At 42.1% G+C, this 22691-nt stretch overlaps 1 protein-coding gene across 4 annotated transcripts in view; it reads left to right on the top strand.

Moving 5' to 3' along the window:
* The window catches only part of LOC112250544 (serine/threonine-protein phosphatase 2A 56 kDa regulatory subunit gamma isoform), a 35902-nt gene that overhangs the window by 5106 nt on the left and 8105 nt on the right, over nucleotides 1-22691 (top strand). For 2 of the 4 annotated variants that reach the window (XM_024420789.2, XM_024420788.2), the window contains exon 4: nucleotides 21021-21220. In XM_024420789.2, coding sequence (XP_024276557.1) covers nucleotides 21021-21220 — 200 coding nt within the window. Of the gene's footprint in view, nucleotides 1-4509; nucleotides 5231-6547; nucleotides 6767-21020; nucleotides 21221-22691 lie in introns of those variants that run through there. The other 2 variants (XM_042321832.1, XM_024420790.2) reach the window with 2 other exon arrangements.

Raw genomic sequence — 22691 nt, forward strand, 5'->3', positions numbered from 1 at the left:
CTTGCCTTGCTGTAATGCAGCCCATTCTTTTGCCTTCAAAAGTATGACTGCGTAGTACGCCACTACTAGGCTAGTTGGGGCTGGGGGATATATCGAGTTAAATAAATTTGTTTTTGACGATATGTCAAATGCCTGTATTGCAAGAATCAATTTATTTATATTTATGAGCCACTTGTTCACATGTTTTTGGTCTCGCCCCCTTCGCTCCTTCTGAGGTGTGCACATTCCCATTTACGTCAGAGATCTGTATATAATGATGAGATGCGCATGTCTCCACCCTAACAATGGAAGTCGTTGTCCCAAAGGCGGGAAGGGTGGCTGCAAGCTTAGGTCCAAAATAACCCATAGAAATGCATTAGGCTTATTTTTGTGCAGATTTGTGAGATTGAAACCTCTCGCTTCACCTCTTCCTCTTTGTTTACACACACACACACCAAGCCTCTAACCTGCCACTCACAGCAACAAAGATGGGAGATCAATTCTTCCTCTGACAAGCGGTTTCAACTCGCTATTTGCATTTTGTTGAGTTTTTACTTTTTTTTCACCTTTATTATTTAACCAGGTAGGCAAGTTGAGAACAAGTTCTCATTTACAATTGCGACCTGGCCAAGATAAAGCAAAGCAGGTCGACACCTACAACAACATAGTTACACATGGAGTAAAACAAGCATACAGTCAATAATACAGTAGAAAAATAAGTCTATATACGATGTGAGCAAATGAGGTGTGAAGTGAGGTAAAGGCAAAAAAAAGGTAATGGTGGGGAAGTAAATGCTATATAGCAAGTAAAACACTAGAATGGTAGATTTGCAGTGGAAGAATGTGCAAAGTAGAAATCGAAATAATGGGGTGCAAAGGAGCTAAATAAATTAATACAGTAGGGGAAGAGTAGTTGTTTGGGCTAAATTATAGATGGGCTATGTACAGGTGCAGTAATCTGTGAGCTGCTCTGACCGCTGGTGCCTAAAGCCAGTGAGGAAGATAAGTGTTTCCAGTTTCAGAAGTTTTTGTAGTTCGTTCCAGTCATTCGCAGCAGAGAACTGGAAGAGGCGGCCAAAGGAAGAATTGGTTTTGGGGGTGACCAGAGAGATATACCTGCTGGAGTGTGTGCTACAGGTGGGTGCTGCTATGGTGACCAGCGAGCTGAGATAAGGGGGGACTTTACCTAGCAGGGTCTTGTAGATGACCTGGAGCCAGTGGGTTTGGCGACGAGTATGAAGTGAGGGCCAGCCAACAAGTGCGTACAGGTCGCAGTGGTGGGTAGTATATGGGGCTTTGGTGACAAAACGGATGGCACTGTGATAGACTGCATCCAATTTATTAAGTAGGGTATTGGAGGCTATTTTGTAAATGACATCGCCGAAGTCGAGGATCGGTAGGATGGTCAGTTTTATGAGGGTATGTTTGGCAGCATGAGTGAAGGACTCTTATTCCTGGCATGAGTAGCAGGACTTTGAAATTTTGCGCGAATATATATATTTAAATGAGAGCGGGAGGGGGAAAGGCAGCTAAAATCATCAAGGTTCCCATCTGCAGAGCACGCAACTCTGCTGTCCCCAGAACTGGATAATTATTTTAATTTCACATCGCTGACTAATTTTACATTCTTATTAGGCCTGGGCTTCTATACGTTGTAGCCTACATTGCTAACAATAGGCAATGGAAATAGGCCTAATCTACATGTCTTTTCATAAGCTTTACTCAGCTGTATCTTTTGTCTTCTCATTAGATTTTTCCATCTTGATCTTGTTTGCTCAATTTCACTTCTTGTTGCCTGTAATATTTGTCATTCAAAATAAAGCTGTGAGAGAGAATCACCTGTAGACTCTGACTTTAACGATTGTTCCCATTTTGAAAGCTGCAACTTTAGGACATTAAACACTTTATTAGAATAGCTTATTTGAGAATTACTTTTCATAACTAACTTAATGCTTTTGATAGGTTGTTTTTTAATTAGTAGGATTTGGCTTTTGGCCATTTTGTTCACAACAGCAATGATGGGTGCATGAATAATTTATTGTATAATAGACTAGGCTTTCAACTGTAAGGTTTGTTCAAACTATCTTTTGATTTTTCTATCTTGCTCTTGTTTGTTCTACCGCTCTCATTATTACCTTAGGCCAATCATGTTTTTATGTTATTCATAAACAACTTAACTTTCTTATAGCCTAGAACTCCGTTAGATAATTCATTGTTTGATCATGAGGTAGCGTGGCGAGACAAAGCCAGCATGCATAAAAAACCGAAGTCATATTCATATCTAATGAAGAGAAAATACCAAATTTGGCTCTTTGGCTATATGACCCAGATCTTCCAACATTCAGAGAGGGAGTTTGGGGGGGGTTTGACTGGACATTTTGCACTGCTTGGTGTAAATCTTACATCTGTCTACATTGTTCTCTTGCATTCTGTAAATTGTTTAACATCTTGAAATAATAGGTTATGCAGGTTATAGCAAAGAAATAGGCCACTTGGCATGGCCCTGCTGTGCGCTGCCCGGTCAGCTCCTTACTGCGTGGTGCTGGTCAAGTTGAAATGGGCTATACATTGTCTGTCACGTCACGATGTCGTCGCCATCTTCAATATCCGATACTAACAGAAGATTTCCCAACCCTTTTGAACCACTTTTGATTGACTAGTCAACTAGTCGTTCAGGACAGAACCATGTATAGGCTTGGTAAGGTTTGGTTTCCCAGCCCACCTTACTGATGCCTGTCCCCTGGCCTTGGCTTAGCCTTTAAGTTCAGCCTTAACATAGCTGCCTGCCATCTCAGTCTGCTTGCATTCTTATCTGATGTAAATCACACCGTGTCTATCCCTCTCTTCTCTCTCTGTGTGTGTCTGAAAATCCACACTGCTCTGCTATAAAATGCACCGCCACGGTGGTGCGCAAGCCATGGTAACATTAAATGTAAGTGACTGACTGTGCTTGATTTAACCCAAGTGTCTATATTTAGGGAAAATCCAGAGATAAGGCTTTAATGCTGCGGGTCCTTGTGTTTCAGGATGCTGCCAGTGCCTAGATAAGTGGGTGGCTGGCAGGGAGCTACAGTGTACAACTGCAACCCACCTCTCATCCCCTGCTCCTCTCATGGAAAATGTCAGCACTGGCAGATGCATGTCCAATGCTATGCTATCATGTTACTACTTTGAGTGACTGGCACTAAGTTGGCTCTCCATGGCCAAACTTTTAAAGATGTGGAAAGTGCACAGTGAGCAAATCCAGCCGATTTTACAGGAGAGATGATGCAGTCTTGCAAAGTCCATAATAATGTTAGTGTTTAGGAGCTTCTAGAGTTTTAATGTAGCTGTGTTTGGACCACTGTGTGGATCCTCTCCATGCTAATCTACCATGACCTGAACCACCAAACCTCTCTAGGGCAAAGTAGAGAGCCGCTATCTGGCTTCAACTCAGTCTAGACTGGAGCTTTGGCAACAATCCAGCCGTACACACACACCACAGTTGCCTTGTTACAGTTGCCAACCAAGCCAGCTACCTCAGTAGTGATATGGTGTCATGACCTGTATTCACCTCTCATTCTTCCCTATGTCTTCTGTCAGACCGCAGTGCTTCCCTCTTGGATTTTTTTCAGCAACGGTGGCAATGGTTTGAGGGGGTGCATGGCTGCTAGGGTTAGTGAATTGCTTGTTAGCGCATTGACATGCTAGCTGTTCTTATAGACTTCAAGTCATTTGAGCTAACGACTATCCATTTAAAAGCTTGTCTCTTTAGAGCCACCGCTGCTAAATTTTAATACTTGGGAAACACTGGACAGAATACATTGTCAGACACAAAGGACTGTTTTCTCTGATCATGGAGGACCTTTTATCTTGGTTTTACTATGGTCTTTACAACACATTCCATAAGCTTTGATTTGTGATAACAGCTGGGCATGTCCAGCGGCCCAGCAACAAGGGCTTCTCCAAGTATTGTCCCATGGGCCATGGATGTTGTCAGTGGTCCTGTCCTGACAGGTAGTCCAGGAAAGGCTTGTTTTCAGAGTTTTACCAAAGTGCTCACTCTGGAGACTTGGGCTACATGAAGTAGTAGAGGGCTGCTTTTGGAAAGTTAGTTCTTCTAGTAAGTGCCTCTTTTGGACAGCAGTCTATAGGCAGGAAAAGATGCCTGATACCACCTCACATTATTGCTGAGTGGAAGATGCGGTATGCATTGTGTTCATTTGGTGATTAATGCTTGAAAAGAGCTGTGCCACAGTCGCAGGATAATTGATAAGCATGACAAACATGCTATTTTGGGGGACAGCAGCACCACAGCGTTTCAGACGGGTGCCTTTAAAAATATATTTTAAAATTCACCTCAACTCTCCAGCTGCAAGTGTTTGCCAAAAGGTAGTGAACGAACAAACAGCTGGTTATAGTGTGAAAAGAGGAACTGTCCTGGGAGGGATAGTTTCTCACGCTCGGTCTCCCTCTGTTGGGGGGAATGGGAACTGTGGTCTCATAGTGGATAAAGTTCACTGACGTGGTTGGATGATAAATAGCTTCAAGTTCCGTAATCGAGGTCAGTAGAATCTCGAGGGTCAGCGGTCTCAGTCTTCAATTCCTGTCGTTGACTCCTCTTTGAAATCGCTACAAAACAGACTTTGTTAATGTTAATAGCCAGAGTCAGTCACAAGATCAACCCTGTCGTTCTGCACAGATGTAGAGGCTGAGTTTATAAATAACTGGAGCCCGGTTACGTGTGCCAAAGTAGAGGATAACCGCAGACCGCTGGAGAGAAAGTGTGTTCGTTCACGCAGGCGTGCGCTTATTTGGTCTGTATCAGAAGAACAACAGCTCTTCAGACAGGAGAATGCCCCATGACTAGACAGTGGGAGGATAGTGAGTGGACTCGTTTGAAGGATTTCCAGTTGAGTCAAATCTGTCCACGGCATGAGAGTGCTACAACATCTGCTTTATGTTTGGTGAGACTGAGCAGAACAGATGGAGCTCCAAATGTAGTTAACAAAGGACAAGGCTGCAGGTCTCTATCAATAACTTGAGAAATGAGTCAATAGCAACATCAATGCTTCCTCACACCTTCCTGTAGCCACCCAGCCCAGGACCTACAAAGTTCAGACTGAAAACATTCAGCAGCTAACCTGACGGGTCAAGTTCTGTTTTACCTGTTACAAACAAAGCCAAGAAGTCCCGCTTAGAGTTGGGGTGTTTTCTGTTCACTGGATGCACTATGACTAACTTCACCTAAGGATTTAGGTCATCAACAACAGTAGGAGGAATACATTGACTCTTCTATTTTATTTTCTCTATGCACTCTCACTCCATATGCGCACACTACACACTTACTCGCACAGTCACACTGACACTCCAACACACTCACTAAATTTGCTCACACTCTCGCATACAGTCATCATATACACTGATGCTACTCTGTTTATCATATCCTGATGCGTAGTCACCTTACCCCTATGCATGCATACATGCATACAGTAGCAACCTCTATCACTCCAGTGTCCCTGCACGTTGTAAATATGGTATTGGAACTGAACTTGTATACACTGTAGCTTACTTTCTCAGGTTTTTATTTCTATCTCTAGTGTTTTTGTTCCACTTTTTTATGTATGTATTCATTTTTTTTATAGTACTACAGATATTGATTACTGCATTGTTGGGAAAGCATGAGCAAGAAAGGCAATTTGCTGTAATTGTGCATGTGACATTAAAAACATAACTTGCCTCTTACAATGAACGTGGTTAGTCAGTCTACACTCGTGTCAAAGTCTTATAAAGCAGAAAAGTCTGATACACAACTAAGAACAATAGACGGATGTGAGCCATTGCTGTGTGTGCACTATGTGGTGCAGATGGGGACATTGCGTTGGTGTTCAGCACTGTAACTGCTCTCTCTGGGAGAGCAGCTGAGGCAGAGCACACTCGCTCACTGGCTTCCTGTTTTTTGTATAATCGTGGCTTCCTGTTTCTCACACCTGGGCCATCTGTCCACACGTCAGCAGTGAATTCTGTGTTTATAACAGCCTTTTACTGAATGATAATCAATGCTTCCCTTCAAGTGTTGGTTATTTTTCACATCTCTAATTGTTCACTGTCATTGTATGATGTTTGAGGGGAAATCCAGGTGTTGTGGCTCCAGAAAGGCCAGATAAAGAGAGCCTAAAAATGTGTGGTGTGTGTGTGTGTGTGTGTGTGTGTGTGTGTGTATAGAACTGACCTTTCTATGATGTATCAATGGACTCTATGCTTTTCCTGGAGTGAAGATAAGGGAGGTGATATGTATTAGGATAAGCCATAAACTCTGCTTGTTGGGAATGTAATTTATTGTAGGGTAGACATGTGTGAGCCTGAGGGAAATAAAAAATAAATGAGGGGAAAGGTTAGCTGTGCCTCAGTTAGCCAGACCTCCTGCCTCTGCTCCAATCACAGCCAATCCCCTGCCCCAGCCCACCAGCCAATCCCCTGCCTCAGCCCACTAGCCAATCCCCTGCCTCATGTTATGTATTCTGACAGGCTTCCCCATGTGACCCAGGTTGGCCAATCGGGCTCCTTCCTAGAGGGATGACATCACTAACTAGCCTGTTCCCTCCAGCAGCAGGGCAGAGCTTTATTTTCTGCTCTGAGTGTTTGATGCTAAAATGGAGGCTGGCTCCTCGACTTAGCCTGGGCTATCGCTATCTCTTCTACCCCAGCCCCTAGATGTTGACATGTACTAGAGCTGCCAGTGCGATGGTTCTGGATTCACCCAACTCAAATGGGCCTTTCCAGCCTGTGGCCCTCATGCATTTTAGAGGTGAGCAACGCTAGCTGGCTGGCTTTTTGTTTGTGTGTGTGTGTGTGTGTGTTTAGGGGGAGGTGGACAAGAATGTTGCGATTTACAATCTGTAGCTTTTTAGTGTACTTTGGAGATAAACAGTTTTGAAAGTAAAGCCTGCTTTAGGAGACAGGGAAGGGTGTCTTTTATCTTTGTCTGCGTAACTGGGGTGTATTTGAAGCAGGAAAAGGTTGTGCGTGTTTGTCCTATGAAAACGACTAGGATCGCTTAGTGAGAGACAGCGATGGGAGGGGGGCTAGTTTTACTGCCTTCTGCCTCTCCCATCCCCCACCAAGACTGCTGACGTCAAAGGAAGTGAGGTCACAGCCGTTTGCATGTGTTTAGTGTTACCCTAAAGCGGCAGTGCCCTTTGGCTATGTTCTGTCTTGCAGTCCTCCCTTCACAGAGGAAATGGTTTCTTTTTCATACGTCCCCTCGGTGTTACACTGTAGCTTTTGAAGGGGAAAATTAGTACAACAGTAGCAGACGTAGACTATCATGTGCGTGACTTTTGAGATGAATAAATTGATGTAATTTTGCTTCTGGGTTGACTGTATCAGAACACCGTAGATATCAACATAAATTGTCCCCTGTTAAATGTAGGCCCCACATAAGCGGAGATTAACACTTCAAGTCAGTGTGTGTCTACTGTCATTGCCTCCTGTAATAATCCTGTTTGGTTTCCTTGTTGCAATATGAGTAAATGTTTATAGATACCATACTATGTGCTGATGGGGACACTTATCTCGTTTTATTATGCACATACAGTACCAGTCAAAAGTTTGGATACCTACTCATTCAAGGTTTCTTCTTTACTTTTACTGTTTTCTACATTGTAGAATAATAGCAAAGACCATCACACTAATGACATAACATTTGGAATCATGTAGTAACCAAAGTGTTAAAACAAATAAAAATATGAGATTCTTCAAATAGCCACCCTTTGCTTTAATAACAGCTTTGCACACTTGACATTCTCTCATCCATGAGGTTGTCTCAAGGAATGCCTTTCAATTAACATGTGTGCCTTGTTAACTTGTGAAATTTCTTTCAGGGGTGGAATACAGAAGATATCCCTATTTGGTAAAATACCAAGTCCATATTATGTCAAGAACAGCTCAAATAAGCAAAGAGAAATGACAGTCCATTACTTTTAAGACCTGGTCAGTCAATCTGGAAAAAATCTGGAAAGTTTCTTGAAGTGCGTTCGCAAAAACGATCAAGCGCTCTGATGAAACTGGTCTCATGAGAACCGCCACATGAAAGGAAGACCCAGAGTTTCCTCTGCTGCAGAGGATAAGTTCATTATATTTGCCAGCCTGAGGAATTGCAGCCCAAATAAATGCTTCAGACTTCAAGTAACAGACACATCTCAACATCAACTGTTCAGAGGAGATTGCGTGAATCAGGCCTTCGTGGTCGAATTGCTGCAAAGAAACCACTACTAAAGGAGACCAATAAGGAGACTTGCTTGGGCCAAGAATCACGAGCAATGGACATTCGACTGGAAATCTCTCTTTTGGTCTGATGAGTGCAAATTTGTGATTTTTGGTTCCAACCGCTGTGTCTTTGTGAGACGCAGAGTAGGTGAACGGATATTCTCGGCATGTGTGGTTACAACGGTGCAGCATGGAGGTGTGAGCGTGCTTTGCTGGTGGTACTGTCTGCGATTTATTTAGAATTCAAGGTACACTTAACCACCATGGCTACCACAGCATTCTGCAGCGATACGCCATGCCATCTGGTTTGCGCTTAGTCCCAGTATCATTTGTTTTTCAACAGGACAATGACCAACACACCTCCAGGCTGTGTAAGGGCTATTTGACCAAGAAGACGAGTGATGTAGTGCTGCAGCAGATGACCTGGCTGGCACAATCATGCGACCTCAACCTAATTGAGAGGGTTTGGGTTGAATTGGACCGCAGAGTGAAGAAAAAGCAGCCAACAAGTGCTCAACATATGTGGGAGCTCCTTCAAGAATGTTGGAAAAGCATTCCAGGTGAAGCTGCTTGAGAGAATGCCAAGAGTGCAAACTGTTATCAAGGCAACAGGTGGCTACTTCAAGAATCTAAAATTGAACATTATTTTGATTTGTTTAACCTGTTTTTGGTTGCCTCATGATTCCATATGTTATTTCATAGTTTTGATGTCTTCACTATTCTACAATGTAGAATATATTAAAAAATAAAAACCCTTGAATGAGTAGGTGTCCAGACTTTTGACTAGTACTGTAAATTATGCTAAGACACCTGCGGCCTCAGATGTCATTACATTTTTTTTGTGGGGTTAATGCATTAAGTATCAGCACTCTTTCAAATATTCATAGAAGCTAATGGCCACTGGCACTGTTGCGAATAGTTTAGTGAGACACTGCAGCAGTGACACTGCCATTTTGGCTTCGAGGTGGGGACTTGTTACTATACCTATTCATGAGAAATGCATATTTGGCATCTAAATGGTGTAAACATTCAAAGCAGTTTGTTTAGGGAGGGCACTCCACACTTTCATCTGGGCCTAAAGTATTGAGAGCAGGCACTTCTAGCCACACTACGGGGCTGTTGCAGAGACTCAGTTTAAGCTTGTTACTGGAGTTAAACTTTTTTTCAACAGACTTTCCACTGCAAGTGCCGTGGCTGAATCTGGGTCTGTGCAACAACCACCCTTCAGATGTGCTTGTGTTCACTGGGAGTTCTGATGAAGCGGATCCTTGATCTCTTGCCTTTTACACCTGTCAAATGTTCAGATGCTTTCTCTTAAACTGTAAATGCCTGTGGGGGCATAAAGGTCATGTGTCCGTGTCTGTCTGTTAGCTGTGTGTGGCGCCACAGTGCATCCCTTGAATGTTTTAGGTGTGTTGAGAAACACTAATGCTGTTGTAAGGAGAGCAGGGGTATGGTAGGCATGGAGGATCATAGGACAACCGTGTAAGCGCAACATGTGCCTCAACACACCTGACACCGGCATGTACCATAGCAGGAGCAGTGTTGGGAAACAGGAGATTGACAGGGACATGTTAGAACAGGGCTGTCAGGTAGTGTATTTTTACTTTGTGAAAAACATAGGTTTAGGCTTAGTTATGTTATGGAATTTTCCAGTTTGGCCAATCATTAGGGTTGGTGCATTACTCATATTTCATACGCAAATGTATTACATTTTGAGTGAAATGCTCGATTTGCTGTGTTCTATGATCAACAGCCCCCGTCCCAGATTGCGCAACCTTTTCTTCAGGATTTTCTATGGGGTTGCGTCAGAAAAATGGGTTCTAGTAAATTCCATTCCATAGGGAAAAGGGTACCATTTCGGACACAGCCTCTTGGTCATGCTGTGGGAACTGGGAAAATCTGACATTGCCAGGCAGTTTTTTTTCCCCCCTCTGTGATAAGGTTGTGTGCTTGGTGTGATGTTATTGTTGAATGTTCAGTCTCCCTCCTCCAGTATCATGTGTTTTTGTGTTAGGGCTTAGCCCATCCAGCATATCTGTATACACTCCCCTACATATGTGTTTGTACAGTGATGCTATTCTCTCTTCCAACATTTAGGAATTGACATCAAATGTTTCATGAGGTGACTGTACAGATTCTCACCTTTTTATTTAACATCTCTGGGATATGCCAGGGAAAATGCAGAGCGCCAAATTCAAATAAATTACTATAAAAATCAAACTTTCATTAAAGCTACACTTGTTGTGAATCCAGCCAACATGTCAGATTTCAAAAGGGCTTTTCGGCGAAAGCAAACAAGGCTAACGATCACAAATTGTCATTTTGTTTGATTAATTCCGTCTATATATATATATATATATATATTGCTCAAAAAAATAAAGGGAACATTTAAACAATACAATGTAACTCCAAGTCAATCACTTCTGTGAAATCAAACTGTCCACTTAGGAAGCAACACTGATTGACAAATTTCACATGCTCTTGTGCAAATGGAATAGACAACAGGTGGAAATTATAAGCAATTAGCAAGACACCCCCAATAAAGGAGTGGTTCTGCAGGTGGTGACCACAGACCACTTCTCAGTTCCTATGCTTCCTGGCTGATGTTTTGGTTACTTTTGAATGCTGGCGGTGCTTTCACTCTAGTAGTAGCATGAGATGGAGTCTACAACCCACACAAGTGGCTCAGGTAGTGCAGCTCATCCAGGATGGCACATCAATGTGAGCTGTGGCAAGAAGGTTCGCTGTGTCTGTCAGCGTAGTGTCCAGAGCGTGGAGGCGCTACCAGGAGACAGGCCAGTACATCAGGAGACGTGGAGGAGGCCGTAGGAAGGAAACAACCCAGAAGCAGGACCTCTGCCTTTGTGCAAGGAGGAGCAGGAGGAGCACTGCCAGAGCCCTGCAAAATGACCTCCAGCAGGCCACAAATGTGCATGTGTCTGTTTCTGACCGTTTGAGCAGACTCCATGAGGGTGGTATGAGGGCCTGACGACCACAGGCGGGGGTTGTGCTTACAGCCCAACACCGTGCAGGACGTTTGGCATTTGCCAGAGAACACAAAGATTGGCAAATTTGCCACTGGCGCCCTGTGCTCTTCACAACTGATAGCAGGTTCACACTGAGCACATGTGACAGTCTGGAGATGCCGTGAAGAATGTTCTGCTGCCTGCAACATCCTCCAGCATGACCGGTTTGGCGGTGGGTCAGTCATCGTGTGGGGTGGCATTTCTTTGGGGGGCCGCACAGCCCTCCATGTGCTCGCCAGAGGTAGCCTGACTGCCATTAGGTACCGAGATGAGATCCTCAGACCCCTTGTGAGACCATATGCTGGTGCGGTTGGCCCTGGGTTCCTCCAAATGCAAGACAATGCTAGACCTCCTATGGCTGGAGTGTGTCAGCAGTTCCTGCAAGAGGAAGGCATTGATGCTATGTACTGTTCCCCAGACCTGAATCCAATTGAGCACATCTGGGACATCATGTCTCGCTCCATCCACCAACGCCACGTTGCACCACAGACTGTCCAGGAGTTGGCGGATGCTTTAGTCCAGGTCTGGGAGGAGATCCCTCAGGAGACCATCCGCCACCTCATCAGGAGCATGCCCAGGCGTTGTAGGGAGGTCATACAGGCACGTAGAGGCCACACACACTACTGAGCCTCATTTTGACTTGTTTTAAGGACATTCCATCAAAGTTGGATCAGCCTGTAGTGTGGTTTTCCACTTTAATTTTGAGTGTGACTCCAAATCCAGACCTCCATGGGTTGATAAATTGGATTTCCATTGATCATTTTTGTGTGATTTTGTTGTCAGCACATTCAACTATGTAAAGAAAAAGTATTTAATAAGAATATTTAATTCATTCAGATCTAGGATGTTTATTAGTGTTCCTTTTTTTTTAGCTGTGTGTGTGTACCCGAAATGTCAATTTATTTGGCGCCTTTGATCCAGAAAAACACTGGTTCCAACTTGCTCAACGTGACTACAAAATATCTCAAAAGTTACCTGTAAACTTTGCCAAAACATTTCAAACTACTTTTGTAAATTAACGTAAATAATCTATAAAATTAAAGACTGGATGATCTGTGTTCAATACAGGAAGAAAACAAACTGTAGCATGCTTTCTGGTCTCGCGCCTCTAACAGTACACTTCAAATGACCCTTGTTCAAGATGGCCGTACTTCTTCATTACACAAAGGAATAACCTCAACCAATTTCTAAAGACTGACATCCAGTGGAAGCGATAGGACTTGCAAGAAGGTCCCTTAGAAATCTGGATTCCCAATGAAAACGCATTGAAAAGAGTGACCTCAAAAAATATATATATTTTGGCCCAATATGAATGGTTTGTCCTTGGTTTCACCTGCTAAATAAGTTCTGTTATACTCAGACATGATTCAAACAGTTTTAGAAACTTCATTGTTTTCTATCCAAATCTACTAATAATATGTATATCTTATCTTCTGGGGATTGAGTAGCAGGCAGTTGAATTTGGGCATGCATTTCATCCGGACGTGAAAATACTGCCCATTCACCAATAAGTTAAGGGTATTGTCATAAATATCTGACTTTACTCTTTACAAATGACAGCAATTTATATATTTAGTCCCCCATTTTAAAGAAGTCCTAAGTGTTTGGACAAATCTCACAAATGCTGACCACACCGTGAGTGTTGCAAAATAAATGTACACCAGTCAAAAGTTTGGACATCTACTCATTTCAGCATTTTTAATATATCTTTACTATATTCTACATTGTAGAATAATAGTGAAGACATCAAAACGATGGAATCATGTAAGTAACCAAAAAAGTGTTGAATCAAAATATATTTGAGAATTCAAAGTAGTCATTCTCTCAACCAGCTTCACCTCGAATGTTTTTCCAAACCTTTTGACTGATACTGTACATGTTATTCAATCATTGCACCCACACTGCTCACGTCCGTCTGCGTAGCCAGGCGCTAAAATATAACTTGGTTCTATATGTGAAGCTTGTTGCGCTGAAAGTCCCACCTCTCCCATCTCCTCATTGGTTTTTAGGAGCATATACCCATGTGGGTGATTGAAAGATGAACTGAGGTCCACAGTCCAGTTGGTGGTGGTGGTAATGCACCTTTATAGTTGGTTGCCAACCGCCATACGAAGTCCAAAGAAGAAGCCTGAAGGAAGAGAGATTACTAAAAACGAACTGTTTACCCTTTTATCTGTGGATTAATTGTCGGAGTAGAGGACCTAGTGCATTTCAGGTAAAATAACATCCCAATGTTTATATCCCAGGACAAATTAGCTAGCAATAGCAAGCTAGCTAGCTAAATTGCCATGAATGTTTAATGTGTTTCGACCTGTCCCCAAATTAATATAGTTGGTTCAGAGTTTGTTTTGATATTTCAACCTGTGTGTCCTGTTCGTCTGTTGGGGGTGGGCAAAATCAACATGTGCGCAATGGCGCACGGTCTGGTCAGCATGTTAGTGTACCATATTCCTAGCACGCAATGACTACATCAAGCTTGTGACTCCACAACCTCGTTGGATACATTCGCAGTTTGTTTTAATTCAGTTTTTTGGGCATGTTTTGCGCAATAAGTACTGCCCTTTAGGTTACTGGCCCAATGCTCTTAACTGCTAGGCTACCTGCCGCCAGGGTCCCTCTAACTTTCTCACTCATCACCATTCATGATTGTCATTGTTATCTGTAGTCATGGTAGGAACCACATTCATGCTTACATACAATAAAATGACTAAAATGACACCATTATTTATCATTCACTTCCTATTGGACAAAACATAATCTGAAACACAACCAAAACAAGCTTTAAATCTACCAAACAAGTTTGTAGAGTCACAAGCTTGATAGTCATTGTGTGTAAGGAATATGGGACCAAATAATACACGTTTTACTTCTTTAATAAATACTTATACATTTTCAAATGGGGGACTAGATGTATAAAGTGCTTTTGTTTCTAAACAGTAAAGCACTGATGTATGAAAATTCTGGAGTTTAGAGCCATATTTAAATATTAGTGTCACTGTCCAAATACATAGGTAGTGTAGATGCCTTGATCTCCATTAACTTTGTGTGTGTGTCAGAACAGAACAGGGTTCCATCTTGGATAACTGCATCTTCAAGTCTAAGCTAGCCAGGCATGGTTAGGCTACCCATCATGCGAGTGTAGTTTAGCCAAAAACAACAACTTCCCTGGGTATTGCTATCTGTGGGACTAGAATTGTCATCTGTGGCCATAGATCAGCACTTGATACATATCTATCATCGGGGCCTACTGTCCATACATTTGTGATCTAAAAGGTACAACTCATCCTAGAGCAGCGCTCCTGGTCTCTTGCCTGTCTCAGTGGTGATGGTGATGCATAGATAGAAGTAGTCAGATACAGGTGGGTCAGTAAAGCACTAACCTACGCTGACAAGTTGAAAAAAAATGAACGGCAGACATTTCTTAAAGAAACATTTTGTCTACTTGAACAGGTTAAAAGCAACATTCTGAGTGGTTTACCAGAATGCACTGTCTGAGGCCACGGGAGACCCATGTCAGACTGCATCTGTATCCTCTGCAGATTGGCATGGCTGTGTAGTGTACGAGGCTGCTTTGTTCTAAACCTTGATTTCTGTCCGGCTGTTTTTTGTGGTCGGTCATCACATGCACAGAAGGCTGCTGCTCTGCAATGATGAGTGTGCAATAGCTAGCTATCTACATGAGGTGAGCGTTCATCCAGAAAAATGAGACTGATAACGAGTGGCTATTTGTGAGTTAATGGTTCTGTGGTGGCTGTCACGCTCTGTTCTCCTGGAGCATGATTGAAAGTGTTTTACATTTTGTATTCATTCAGCAAGCACTGCTGTCAGGAGTGCCTCAGGGTCTGAGACTGATACTCTAATCGTAGGCAATCATTTGCTCATTCCCGTTCTGTGCATGTTATTTTACACTTTTTTAGGAAGCTGCTGCCCACCCTCCCCCTCATCACATTTCTTATGTATCTGCTGCTCAACCACCGTCTTCTGAACCTTCAACCAATTTGATCAACATGATGTAGCCTATGTTTCTGCCTCAAATTTCTGAACAACAGAAATAAAAACCCAGCGGCTATTTGAATTGACCTTCCAAAAATAAATACGTTTTGTAGGGGGATTTAGGCTACAACCTTCTCTGTTGTAACTAAGGATATTGCAGTAGCATAATATCCTTAGTCTACATATTGTTTTGCCACAAAGCAATCTGTTTTAAGCACTAGTGTTGTACTTTAGGGCTGGGAAATGCCAGGGACCTCACGAAACAATAACATGATACTTGGGTGTGATGTGTTGCTATGGTGTTTTTTATGTGATTAGCACAGCAAATAACACCACAGAGCTAGTGTGATGGCCACATTGTTTACATCAAAAGTTAGTGGGGTATTTACTGCTGATCGCTATCAACACCTCATCAATCTGTCAATCAGCACCTCGTCTGCTTCCTCCAAAATGCAACTATATTTTGCCCAGGTGTATTTACCACTTAGTTTCTATTAACACTAGAAAAGTCTGGTCTCTTTGTACCCCCGTTGAGGCCAATGAGTAGTCATTTTTACTCAACATTCTAATAGTAATAAATACATTTCATGTATGCTACGGGGAGAATAATATTTTGCTTGTGTTTATGAAGGTCTTGGGTAACAAGGAAAAAATCAATCTTAACTACCATTTTCATCAGTTTGTTACTGTACTCTGTTTGTTGCCGTGTGCTCACTTGTGGAGCGCATGGAACATATTGAGTTACTTGGCAATGGTAAGTGTTTTGGAAATCTCAATATGCTCTTTCTGATAGTATATATAAATGTAACCGTTTTACCTGCATGTGATGTTTCGATTGACATGTCTTCTTAACTGCTTATAACACATTGTTTGTGATATTGAAATTCTAACATGCGTGTGTTAAATAGAGTCAAGGATGGTGGGGACATAAATACATTTTAAATGTTAAATTAATATGGGGTCAAAATGAGCCCTTTGGCCTTCATAGTGTTAAAATAAAAACGTACTGTAGTTTTAACTTCTTGGTGACAGGGGGAAGTATTGAGTAGCTTGGCTGAATAAGGTGCCCATAGTAAACTGCCTGCTACTCTGTCCCTGATGCTAATATATGCATATTATTAGTAGTATTGGATAGAAAACACTCGGAAGTTTCTAAAACTGTTTGAATGATGTCTGTGAGTATAACAAAACTCATATGGCAGGTGAAAACCTGAGAAAAATCACACCCGGAAGTGGGAAATCTGACGTTTGTAGTTTTTCTTCTCTTTGCCATTCCAATATACAGTGTAAATGGTGTCATATTGCACTTCCTAAGGCTTCCATTAGATGTCAACAGTCTTTAGAACTTTGAGGCTTCTACTGTGAAGTGGGGGCGAATGAGAGGGGATTGAGCCAGGTGTCTGGCAGCAGCCTCGATATCAGTGACGCGCATTCACATGAGGTAGCTCTCGTTCCATTGCTTTTCTACAGACAATGGAATTCTCCGGTAGGAACAGTATTGAAGATTTATGATTTAAAAACAGCCTAAAGATTGATTCTATACTTAGTTCGACAAGTTTCTACGACTTGTAATAACTTTTTGTCTGACGTTCGGCTGGACCTGAACGCGTGTTTGGATTTGTTTACCAAACGCCCTAACAAAAGAAGCTATTTGGACATAAATGATGGATATTGTCGAACAAAACAAAAAATTATTGTGGAACTGCGATTCCTGGCAGTGTATTCTAATGAAGATCATCAAAGGTAAGTGAATATTTATAATGCTATTTCTGCTATTTTTGTTGCTTTTTCCGTAACGTGTTTTTGATATCTGACACAGCGGTAGCATTAAGGAGAAGTATATCTCCAATTCCATGTACAGACTTGTGTTTTCATCAACATTTATGATGATGTATTTCTGTAAATTGGATGTGGCTCTGCACAATCACCACATGTTTTAGAACTACTGAACCTAACGTGCCAATGTAAAATGAGACTTTTTTTGGTATAAATATGTACTTTAGCGAACAAAACATACATGAAGTCCTATGAGTGTCATCTGATGATCATCAAAGGTTAGTGATTAATTTTATCTATTTGTGCTTTTTGTGACTCCTCTCTTTGGCTGGAAAAATGACTGGGTTTTTCTGTGAGTTGGTGGTGACCTAACATAATCGTTTGTGGAGCTTTTGCTGTAAAGCCTTTTTGAAATCACACTGTGGCTGGAATAACGAGAATTTTATCTTTAAAATGGTGTAAAATACTTGGATGCTTGAGGAATTTTAATTGAGATTTTTGTTTTGAATTTGGCGCCCTGCACTTTCACTGGCTGTTGGCGAGGTGGGGCGCTACCGTCCCTCATAACCTCTCTGGGATAATGAACCGCTAGCTTGCTCTAGTCATGGATTATCGACCAGGGTAGCCTAGTGGTTAGAGTGTTGGACTAGTAACCGAAAGGTTGCAAGTTCAAATCCCCGAGCTGACAAGATACAAATCTGTCGTTCTGCCCCTGAACATGCAGTTAACCCACTGTTCCTAGGCTGTCATTGAAAATAAGAATTTGTTCTTAACTGACTTGCCTAGTTAAATAAAGGTAAAATAAAAAATTATGAGACCTAGACAGTGGTTTGTTTACAGTAAAGCTAGACTATACAGATGCTAGCACTGACGCCTTGTGGTGTTCATTTTGAACTGCACACAAGGATGGTACATAATATTAACTTTATTTCAAGCAGCATTTGGTGATTATTTTTTATTTTTTTAAATATTTTTTTTATATTTTTTTTGTATTTTGCAATTAAATCAAATTAACCTTCAAATATTCCTTTCTACACACCCTCACGATTGTGGTATTTGCTAATAATGTCTCCTGTGTGTCACCCCTTAAGGCCTACTTTCATTACGAGGGTAAGGCTAGCTACAGATTTCACACCAAATAATGTGATTTAACCAAAACGGGATTCTCAATGTCAGTGACCAGTTGCAGGGGTTCCATTTTTAAATTAGAAAATGCCCCGTTATTAAATTTGTTTTTGCTCCATGAAGTAATCCAACACTGTATACGCGGTCTCATTGATTGAGACCGGTGGGTCCACCCTAAAGTGCCACATTTCATGACACTCACCTGTCTCTTACAATGAGAGAATATTTGAAATAGACAAGATGGTGGCGTACACGTTGTTTGATTTACTTCATGGGGCAAATATGTATTTATTTTAGTAACAGAGCATTTTCTAAGTTAAAATGGGCCCCCTGCAACTGGACATGGACATTGAGACTCCTGTTTCCGTGAATTGAGAACAAAGATAATATCGCCAATACCAGGTTAGTTGAAACATCGGATGTTTTGTGTAGGCAAACCTGTAACTCCCAGTATAATGGATACCAACATTTTGGGGTTAAATCACATTATCTGGCTTTAACATCTGTAGCAAGGGTAGGGCTTGCACAAATATATTTCATGACTGCATGTACAGTAGCTGGCGAAGTCAAATCGGTTATTCTTCGACAGCCTCATAAAATGAAAAACCCACACACATCTTTCCAGTATCAGCCTTTTTCTTTTTTAATTAAGTTATCATCAAATGATTCCTACACACTTTACCTTAGATGTGAGTGCTTTTACTATGTCTAATATCATTTTAAATGGAGAACTGTTTACATTTAGTTGAGAAGTGAGAATTTATTAGTCCTGTTTCAGTATAGAAATGACAAGCCACATGCATTGCACATGCCCACAAGGGCAATACTAATCCCATCAGTTAAATTACCATAAAATTCACTATACTGAAGTCAAAGAAGGAACACTTTCATATCATGCAAAGACCACCACCTACAGTGTTCGGCCACTTGAATTTTTCCACATTTTGTTACGTTTGTCTTATTCTTCTAAAGTTAATTAAATAAAACGATTTCCTCATCTATCTACACACACTACCCCATAATGACAAAGCAAAAACAGGTTTTTATAATGTTTAGCAAATGTATTACAAATAATAAACACCACCTTATTTACGTAAGTATTTAGACCCTAGAAATTGAGCTCAGGTGCTTCCTGTTTCCATTGATCAACCTTGATGTTTCTACAACTTGGAGTCCACCTGTGGTCAATTCAATTTATTGGACATATAATTTGGGAAGGCACACCTGTCTACATAAGGTCCCCACAGTGGATGTCAGAGCAAAAACCAAGCCGTGAGATCAAAGGAATTGTCCGTAGAGCACTGAGACAGGATTGTGTCGAGACAGATCTGGGGAAGGGTACCGGGACATTTTTGCAGCATTGAAGGTCCCCAAGAACACCGTGAGAATGTTTTTCAGGGCAGGAACTGGGAGACTAGTCAGAATCAAGGGAAAGATGAGCGGAGCAAATGGGGAGAGATCCTTGATAAACCTGCTCCAGAGCGCTCAGGACCTTAGACTGGGGCGAAGGTTCACCTTCCAACAGGACAATGAATCTAAGCACCCATCCAAGACCACACAGAAGTGGCTTCGGGACAAGTCTCTGAATGTTCTTCAGTGGCCCAGCCAGAGCCCGGACTTGAACCCGATCAAACATCTCTGGAGAGACCTGGAAATAGCTGTGCAGCAACACTCCCTATCTAACCTGAGGATCTGCAGAGAAGAATGGGAGGAAGTCCCCAATTACAGGTGTGCCAAGCTTGTAGTGTCATACCCAAGAATACTACAGACTAATCGCTGCCCAAAGTGCTTCAACAAGTACTGAGTAAAGGGTCTGAATACTTATGCAAATGTGATATTTCAGTTGATTTAAATTGCAAAAATTTCTAAACCATTTTTTGCTTTGTCATTGTGGGGTATTTTTTAGATTGATGGGGAAATTATTTATTTGTATTTATTTACAAGAAAAAGGGGGCAGCTCTTGGGAACTGTGGGGAGGATATTGGCCTGGCGGTTGGGAGCTTTGGCCAGTGGCTGATGGTTCGGGTCCTTGTTTTTGACCTTGTGGGAGATCTGTCTACATGCCCTTGAGCAGGGCGTTGACCCTGGTTGCTTCTGTGTGTCGCTCTGATGTGAGTCTGTTAGATGACTAATGTGATGTAGTTGTTGAGCGCTTTCACTGCAAGTATGTTTTAAATAATAATAAAACATTTCGAAAAACTTACCGTGTGCTACACGTCATCCTGGCGCCGCCACCTCCTGCGGTTAACGTTACTATCTGTGCAGGCACTGCATCCCGCTGCCATTCTTTGGGAAATCTTAACTTTTTAATTTTGAAAAATAGATTCCTTCCCGGTCGTAAGGACGATCCCACCTGTGAATAATATGGTCAATTGCGCATTTTGACCTTGAAAACAACTAGACTGTTTACACACCAGCAGTTCTTTGGGTTCCAGGAATTACTTCTGCTGCTCCTCAAAGCAATTAAAAGATGTACAGTTATGCTGCCATATCATAACCTTAATTGCTGGAAAATAACACTTACTTTGACTGCTTGTCTGCCCCCCTGCTTTGACCATGTTTGCAATGAAAAAATAACATTGCTGCTTCGACTACCTGTCTGTCTTGCTTGTGTTTTGATATGCTGCTTTTAGCTTGCCTAAATAGCTGCATGTACTCCCTCCTGAAAAAACATGAAATCACTATATTGGGAAGAAGGGTCCAGGAAAAGTTGGATCCCCAGCCTCTCCATTTCATTATTTTGCCTACAGCCTGTGCTGCAAATTTGTTTTCTGTGTATTTTGTCAAGCAGTGAAAAGGAATTTCCCTCGTGAGGCGACAACGTATGAATCTGACTCTCTCTCTCTTTCTTTCTCTCTTTCTCTCTCTTAGATGTCCCTGCGGCGGAGCAGGAGAAGCTGTTTGTCCAGAAGCTGCGTCAGTGCTGTGTCCTCTTTGACTTTTTGTCGGATCCTCTGAGCGACCTGAAATGGAAGGAGGTGAAGCGGGCTGCGCTCAGCGAGATGGTGGAGTACATCACCCACAATAGGAACGTCATCACAGAGCCCATCTACCCAGAGGTGGTGCATGTGGTCAGTAGACACACAGTGGACAAGGCCTTGCCTCATGCACTTACAAATGCCTATCTTGCAGTTTCCCTTCCATGCTGATTGTGTGGTGAACATAGGACTAGTCACAACGACATTTGATTCTGTCCTCATAAATTTGCTATTAATGGTCACCAGAGACAACCCAGTGTTCCCCTAGAGGTCTTGTCCTGGGTCAGGTGTAGGTAGACCTAATAAGCCCCTCATACAAACAAATATTTTGTGCATGGTTCTGTCTCTGGCTTTATTCACATCATAACCCTGCCATCCTCAATCACAAAAGCTATAAATCAATTCAACTGTCAGAAGCTATTATAAAAATACACTGTTGAGGTTGCCTGTTACAGGTTATTTCAGTTCTATTTAGATATTGTATTTTGGTTCCTGAGGCATAGGGAATGGGATGTGCCTATCAGATGAACTATGTGAACCCAGGGTATGACAAAATAAAATTGCTTTAAGGCATCTGCATGCTTCCCAGCCCAAACAGTTCAGAAGAGTGCGTTCATATATTATGGTGACGTTTTGGACTTCGGTGAAGTTTGGTGCCGACATCCTACTCCCTTTCGTCGGTGATTGGTCAACAGTAGGGATTCTTCAGTCTTTGTCATTCAACGAGAGACGACCTCGTTCTCATGCACATTTTTTCATTGAGAAATACTGCACCATGTAACATTAGTCAGATGTAAAAATGCGTGATTTAAGATCTAAATGGCAAAAACGTCAAAATGATTGACAGATTTCTTGAGTTGTCATAGATTAATAATTACTATTTTAAGGAAGTGTACACTGGCTACGGTCTCTCAGAAAGGACAAACAGTACTTGCTGCTTTTTTTCTAGTTTCTCAAGCCAAGGTCTTTTTAAGGGAGTATGTGAGCACACTCGTTCGGTTTGCCTAGCCGACTTCGGCTAGCCGCCAGCTGAATTGAAGCATACTGAAGCCTTTACACTCACTGGACTTAAATCTTATCGGTTAGCTCTAGGCCTCTTATCTACCAGTATTAACTTGCTAGCTGTTATCAGCCAAGGGCTACTACTGTGGCCTGAATCTGTTTCAGTCCACATAGTTGACAAAAAATCGAATTGGTGTTCGTCATCATGGGTTCACCTACCTCTAACAGATATAGCCTCCTCGTTGTCCCCTCAGTTCAGCCCTGGTTAGCAGGCCAGGCCGCCTACTACCTGTAGCTGAGTGAATGAAATACTGAGTCTGTGGGGTAGTCTAAATGTAAATGAGTCCAGTGTGGACATGGCTGCAGATGTTAAGTGCTGCCTGCGTGCCTGTCAGCCAGCCAGGTCTGAATTAAAGCCTTTGATGTTTATCAAAGCAGGCCTCAATGCTGCGCAGGAAACCGAGGATGATCGAGGTGCAGATTTCCCCCTATTCTCCTGATCCTGTCTCTATTTTGATCAGTGCAGCAGAAAATGCAAGGCTGCTGCCAAATCGGCATAACA

This window comes from Oncorhynchus tshawytscha, linkage group LG05 (genome assembly GCF_018296145.1).
Source record: "Oncorhynchus tshawytscha isolate Ot180627B linkage group LG05, Otsh_v2.0, whole genome shotgun sequence".
In the NCBI taxonomy this organism is placed as follows: Eukaryota; Metazoa; Chordata; class Actinopteri; order Salmoniformes; family Salmonidae; genus Oncorhynchus; species Oncorhynchus tshawytscha.